Raw genomic sequence first — 7,767 nt, forward strand, 5'->3', positions numbered from 1 at the left:
TTGTAAACATGTAACAGAGGTAAGACTTTCCCAATTCTACTTCCACATCTGCCACTATTTGGATTTACTGTACTCACTAAAGAGCTCTGGCTTTATACCAAATTTCTAAAAATTGTTGTTTCATGGTTCAGTATCACAATTATCTTAAACAAGTTCCAAGGTGCTCTATTATTAGTCTTCAAACAGGTAAACATGTTGTTAAAACCCAAATCACTATACCTTCTCAAAGACTTGCAATTTACACTTTAGCAAAAGTTGTGCAAGAACAATATAAAATATTTTATCTGCTCTCTGTGTGTGCACTTCTGTGTGTGTGTATGTGCACTTCTCTGTGTGTGTATGTGCATGGAATCTTTTGGAATTAGAATATGAACTTGTATTATTGTAATATGTGAAAGTCAAACTTCTGTATGAATGAATATAAATTGTTTAAAAAATGTAATTTAGTTTGACAAGTATCCTGAATTATATTTGATGATATTAAAGAATTAATGTGTATTTCATATTTCATCATGTTTGTGTGTCTTCAAAGAGGTTTTTTTACCTCTCTCCACATCAGCAATTTAATGTCAGCCACCAAGATGACTCAAGAAAATTCCAGCACCATCACAGAGCTGGTCCTGGTGGGATTTTCCAATTATCCCCAGGCTGAGACACCCCTCTTCTTCCTCTTCTCTCTGATCTACCTGGTGAATCTCTTTGGAAACACAGTAATTTTCATTTTGGTGGTAATTGACTCCTGTCTTCAGACACCAATGTATTTTTTCCTCTGCCACTTGGCCTTTCTCAACATATTTTACACTACAGCTGTGGTCCCCAAAATGCTCTTCAATCTTCTGGCTTCCAAGAAAGTTATCTCTTATGAGTTCTGCCTTGCCCAGACTTACATCTCCCTGCTAATGGGAGCAGCTGAGTGCATTATTTTGGCAATAATGGCTCTGGACCGCTATGTGGCCATTTGTTACCCTCTGCGATACCTGATCATAATGAACTGGTCTGTGTGCATGCAGCTGGCTGGTGGAGCCTGGGCCATCAGCTTTTTTGCCTCGGTGGTGCCGCTCTACTTCACCACAGTTCCCATCTGTGGCCCTTACATTATTGACCATATTTTTTGTGAAGTACCTGTTTTGCTTAATATGATTTGTGATGACACATCTCTGCAGGAGACTCTCATGATAATAGGAGCTTCTGGTACCCTCTTGCTTCCTTTCCTCCTTATTGTCCTTTCTTACCTGTGCATCCTGGTTTCTGTGATGAGTATGCACACTGCTGAGAGTAGGAAAAAAGCTTACTCTACCTGCAGCTCCCATCTGACTGTGGTGACCATTTATTATGGGACAGGGATGTTCATGTATATGAGGCCCAAATCTCTGTATTCAGCTAAGGGTGATAAATTGATTTCTTTGTTCTATGCAGTCATCAATCCTGCTTTGAACCCTCTAATCTATAGCCTAAGAAACAAGAAGGTGCAAGGAGCTGTGAGAAGAACCTTAGAGAGGTGGAAAGCATTCCATAGGCAAACTACATTACCTTGAGATGCCATAGAGAGCATTTGAATATCACAGTAAATTGTTTAATGCTAGTAATAAAATAACTAAATGAGCTACAAACCATGTTGCTGTATGCCAAAATTATTACCAATATATTGCATTGTTCTCATCAGATAAGACTCTACTCTGACCCACCTTATAAGGACTGATATTAATGTATGCTATGTTTTGTATTGAATATTTCTGTTTATCCATAATTTAGGAGCCCTGGTGGCAAAATAATTAAAGCACTCTTGACCCTATATGTTGCTCCATGGTAGAAAGATGTGGCAGTCTGTTTCCACAAAGATTTACAGCCTTGAAAACTATATGGGGCAGTTCTACTCTGTCCTATAGGTTGCTAGGAATGAAAATTAAGTCTACAGCAGTGGAGGTTTTGGATTTTATTGATAATTTAATTTTAAAACAAGTAAACTGTATATGGTAAAGAAAGCTGAATTGAATTTCAAACCAGGTTTTCCAAATCCATATTTCATTACTCATTTCCCTTATAATATTTATGCTCTTTTTTTTTTTTTTTCCTCACTGATTACATGACATAGCATCCTCCTTGGATACTCTACATTAATCTGTGTCTAATTAAAAATACCTGTTTCACTAATAATGGGGAATCTTTTTTATAATTCCCCCCCAAAAAAAAAACTCACTTCTTTCAAGTCAATTAGACTCATAGTGATCTCTCCTTGAGTTTCTGAGTTGGTATCTCTAAGGAAGTAGATTGCCATATCTTCCTTCCAAGGAGTGGCTGGTGGATTTGAACCTTCAGCCTTCTGGTTAGCAGTCAAAAGCCTTAGGCACTACACCATCAGAGCTCCCTTTTATAATTTAACCAAAAAAAACAAACTCACTGCCGTCCAGTCAAATCCAGCTCTGAGGCAGTATCACGACAGAAATAGATTGCCCAATATTCCTTCCGAGGACTGGCTGGTGGGTTTGGACCACCAGCTTTCCCTCATATCAGTACATTGCTCAACTAATAGAAACATTCTTGATATAAGTACTTCAATCCTCAACTCAATTTCACCTTCTCCATGATGTCTTTTTCTAAAACATGATTCTTCTCGTTTTGTTGGGTATTCTCCTTTCTTTGATCAAGGACTTAAAGTTTTCACTTGTTTTATTGCACCTTTATTCTGTTAACTCCCCACATGTTTTTTGGCCACCATGGAATAAATTGTTTGGACCAAACATTGACTTCATTGCTGAATGCCTCATAATCCAATTCAAGGGAAAGCATATCATGCTAACTCATAACTGCTATGCAGAGGAAGAGAACCCCAGTGAAGGGCAGGGTCACCAGGAAAGCCCTCTTTTTAGGCAACTATTTAAGTGGAGATATAAGGAAAGAGAGGGCATTGTTAGTTCAGTGGAAGAATTCTCACCTTCCATGTGGTAGACTCAGATTTGATTACAACTAATACACCAAGTACAGCTACTACAAATCATGTACTCAAAAAAAAAAAAAAAAAACTCACTGTTGTTGAGTCATTTTCTGACTCATAGTGACCCCTCCTTGGGTTTCCTAGGTGGTATCATTATGGAAGTAGACTGCCCAATCTTCTCTGCAAGGAGTGGTTGATGGGTTTGAACCGCCAGCCTTCTGGTTAGCAGTCAAATGCCATAGGCACTACACCACCAGGGCTACCACAAATCTGTTGGTGGTGGCTTGTGTGTTGTTATGATGCTAAACAGATTCAGAGAATCTTCCAGAGTAAGACAGACTAAGGCCTGGTGGTCTGCTTCCAAAAATCAGCCAACAAAATGTCTATCAATAATACAGTCTGATCCTCAATATATAGTAGGGATTACACAGGAGCCAGAAGCAATTCATTCCATTGTGAACAGAGTGACCACGAGTCTGTCTCTGACTCTAAGGTACCTGACCATAACACAGCATGAAGAAAGAAAATTTACCAGATGAATAAGTCAAAAGGAAAATTTCAAATGGAGGTGCAAGGTGATGGGGGAGTGGACACCAAAAATTCAGTTTGAAAGAAGTTTAATGAGTCTTAGTTAAACTCTACAATATTCTCAAGGTATGTCTGTGTTTTTGTGTTATTATTAATACTCATGTTAAGGGCTTAGTATTTTTCTATTACCCATAACCCTAATGCCAAGCACTTTGTACATTCTTTATTTATTGAATTGAATATCATGATTTTCTGCGTATTTAAATTATATTTCATCGGTGATGTGTTTTCATCTTACTGTTTTTGAATAAGATATCACATATATAATTTACACATTAATTTTCTCAATATTATATGACTTTCATTTTACACCAATATAGAAACTGTTTATTTTTGAAAAACACACACCAATTTAAGGTTAGAACACTTAACACTAATATGAAAGTTATTTAAGACTCATTTTCCATGTTATAATTTTTATTTAAGGAGCTCTGGTGATGTAGTGTCTAAAGTGTTTGACTGCTAACCAGAGGTTGGTGGTTCAAACCCACCAGACATTCTACAAAAGAAAGATGAGACAATCTATTTCTGTAAAGATTTCCTGCCTCAGAAACCCAGTGGGTGTCTCTACGAGTCGGAGTCAACTAGATGGCAGTGAGTTTGTTCTTTAAATTTTTATTTGAAAATGAAAGACAAATTTTCATATGCTTATTTAGAGAGTTAAAAAGTAAGTTCTATGAATATAAAGTTGTAATAAGTTTAAACAATAAAGCCTTCTTTTAATTCCCAGAACTCTGAATTTTCAGTGTTTTTGATTCCCTAAACCATTGCGATATGTATTAAATATTTTATTACTCCAGCTGCAGTATTGATGTCGATATTTCTTACACCAAGGTTATTGAAATGTGCTTATCTTTATGTAGTAGTCAGGTAGTTTTGTTCTGCTTTGCAAGATACTTCTTGTCCATAAGTTTCTGGCTATTGTGGAAAATCTCATACCATGGGATATAGAAAAGCAGCTAACTAACTAAAGATTCTGATAGAAGATCAACTGTTCTAAAGACCCATTCTTTCCACTTCTGGGAAAGCTCTGGAGATTTACTGTTAAGACTCTAACTTTTAATGAGCAAGTTCTCCTCTGGGATCAAAAACTGATAATGAAGTGAGGCTTGAGTTGGAGACTGAAGTGTATTCTTGTGAGGTTCAGTGCATTTCCTGTTGGATACTGAGGGTAGCTTTCCATAAGAGTGACCCTGACTCCTTTGAATAGTTCCACAACAACACACATGAATATATGCATATATACTTTCATACACATGCACACATCCTTGCTTTAAGAGATTGTTTCTCAGTTCCATGACTGCTAGGAATTAATACCACCCATGCAGAACACTGATAAAACAAGGGAAGACAGAGATAAGTGAGTTCAATAAATTATTAACCTTAGTAAGTCATTTAAGGAGCTCAGGTGGCACAATGCCTAAGGCATTTGACTGCTAACAAGAAGATTGGCAGTTCAAAGACTGTAATTTATTGACTCATATACAGGGTAACCACATAGTTTATTTCCCGAAGTAGGAGACTGTAGATGATAAAAGGAAGCACTATTGACAATTTAGAGACGAGAGAGGACTTAAAATTTTTCAAGTTTGGCAACCAAGATTATAATATTATATACACATATATAAAGGAGCTTGGGTAGCACAAGTAGTTTGCAGTGCACAGCTAATGTAAAGGCTGGTAGTTAGAACACACCTAGCAGCACAATTGGATAAAATTCTTATCAATTGCTTCTGTAAAGATTACAACCAAGAAAATCCTATAACACTTGGGATTGCCATGAGTCAGGGGTTCAACTCAACAGGCAGCTAACAACATGCATATGTGTTATCAACTTTACAAGAAGATGTTTTTAGTTGCCATTAAGGTAACTCTGATTAATGGCAACCTCATGTGTGCAGAGTAGAGCTGCCCTGTAGGGTATACATGGCAATAAATTTTTGGAAAAAGGTTGATAGGCCTGTCTTCTGAGGAGCCTCTAGATAGGTTCAAACAGTGAAATTTTTATTAGTATTTGAGTGATTAACTCACATCAAAAAGGGTGTTGCTGTTGTTAGGTGCTGTTGAGTCAGTTCGAAGTCACAGCGACCTTATGTACAACAAAACGAAACACTGCCTGGTCCTGCACCATCATCACATTCCTTGCTATGATTGAGTCATCATTGCAGCCAAGGTGTCAATTTATCTCCTCCAGGGTCTTCCCTTTTTTCAACCACCCTTCACTTTACCAAGCATGATACCCTTCCCCAGGGAATGGTCCCTTCTGACCACGTGACCAAAGGACATGAGATGAAACCTGTCCATTTCACTTCTAAGGAGCTTTCCAATTGTACCTCTTCCAAGACAGATTTGTTGGTTCCTCTGGCAGTCCTTGGTATTTTCAGTATTCTTCACCAACACAAGTCAAAGGCATGCTTTCTTCTGTGGTCTTCCTTATTCATTGTCCAGCTTTCACATGCCTATGAGGCTATTGAAAATACTATGTCTTGAGTCAGCCATACCTTTGTCTTCAAGTGGTTTCTTTGTTCTTTAAAGAGGTATTTTGCCACAGACTTGCCAAGTACAATATGACCTCTGATTTCTTGAAAGTGGTAAACTAAAGATTTGAGTGCTAACCAGAAGGCTGGGGTTCAGACCCAGCAGCCACTTCTCCAAAGGAAGGATGGGCAAATCTCCTTCCGCAGTGATACTGCCTCGAAAACCCAGGGAGGGGTAACTGTGAGTCAGATCAGAGTCTACCACAGTGAGGTTTTTTTTTTCTATTTGTCTTTTCAATTCTGTTAAAGTCTGATTTATCTATTTTGGGTCTTTAGAGATTTATTTTTTATATCTTCTTGTTCTATTAATCTTTTAATCATTATATAATGTTTTTCCTTGTCTCTTAAGGTGTTTTTTGTCTTAAATTGAATTTATCAGAAATTAACATTCTACTCCTACTCTTTTTCAGTTGCCCTTTGTTTGATATATCTTCCAGTCTTTTGATTTTTAGTCTATTTTTGTTTTTGTCTCTAAGGTGTGTGTCTTGTAGAAAATATATTGATGGGTTATGTTTTCTTATCCAGTCTGCAACTCTGTGTCTTGAGTGGTGTATTTAATCCATTAGCATTCAATGTAATTATCAACAAGTATGAATTGGTTCCTGTCATTTTGTTATGTGTTTTTTCATGGTGTTCCTGGTTTCCTTGTTCCATATAATTTTCTGTGCTGAGGTCATTTTATTTATGAATCATGTAATCATTTTCTTCATTGCTGTTGTTTTAATATTTGCTAAATATTTGTGTTTGTCCTCTTTTTTTATTGTCATATGAAAGTTTATCATTATTCTTTGAATTTACCCTGTGATTTATAATTTTCTTTCCCAAGTTTAGGACAGTCCACTCTATCTTTCAACTCTGTTGACTTACTCACCATTTAGAAGTTCTGTAACTACACTATTTTTTCCCTCTTTTTGGTTTTTAGTTGTCCTCATTTGCCAATTGATGTCTCTTGTTCCCTGCTTACAAACTTGTAGGCTTATATTACTTTGTATACTTCCATAACTGGGTTGGTTTCTGGATTATGTTATCATGTGTATTAATGGTCAGTTGTTGTGTGATGTTATTGCTTCTTTGTTCAAAGGACTCCCTTTAGTATCTCTTGCAAAGTGGGCCTAGTTTTAACAAACTCCCTTAATTTCTGCTTATCTGGAAATCTCCCAATTTAACCATCATATTTAAGGAACAGTTTTGTTCAGTATATAATTCTGGTTGGAAATTTTTCTTTTTCAGGGTTTTATATATACCATCCCATTTCCTTCTCACCTGCATGGTTTCTCCTGAGAAATCAGGGCTTATTCTTATTGGTTTCCCTTTGTAGGTAAACTTTTCTCTTTCCTGTACTGTTTTCAAGGTTCTTTCTTTGTCTTTGGTTTTGGTGAGATTGATGATGATATGTCTTGGTGATTTTTTGGGTGGGGTCTATCATTTTGGGGTTCATTGGACTTCCTGAATGGATATATTCTTATCTTTCATCATGTCAGGGAAGTTCTTTTTCAACCTATCTTGGACAATATTCTCAGTGGTTTTCTTTTTCTCCTGTTCTGGAATTCTGATTACATGTAGGTTATTACTTTTGACAATATCCCACATGAATCTTAGGCTTTATTCATTTTGTTTGATTTTTTTTTTTCCTATTACTCCCTTTCCAAAGAAGTATTCAGGTATCTGTCTTCAATCTCATTAATTCTGTCTTCCATTGATTTCATTCTA

At 36.7% G+C, this 7,767-nt stretch overlaps 1 protein-coding gene across 1 annotated transcript; it reads left to right on the forward strand.

Moving 5' to 3' along the window:
• The first annotated feature begins 554 nt into the window (after positions 1 to 554).
• On the forward strand, positions 555 to 1,535 carry LOC103213040 (olfactory receptor 2A12-like). Its single transcript, XM_007958938.2, has one exon. It carries the CDS (start codon positions 567 to 569, stop codon positions 1,533 to 1,535), a length of 969 nt encoding a protein of 322 aa, XP_007957129.2. The 5' UTR covers positions 555 to 566.
• The last annotated feature ends 6,232 nt before the right edge of the window (positions 1,536 to 7,767 follow it).

Source organism: Orycteropus afer, unplaced genomic scaffold (assembly GCF_000298275.1).
Source record: "Orycteropus afer afer isolate SDZICR_OR568_19922 unplaced genomic scaffold, OryAfe1.0 scaffold01221, whole genome shotgun sequence".
In the NCBI taxonomy this organism is placed as follows: Eukaryota; Metazoa; Chordata; class Mammalia; order Tubulidentata; family Orycteropodidae; genus Orycteropus; species Orycteropus afer.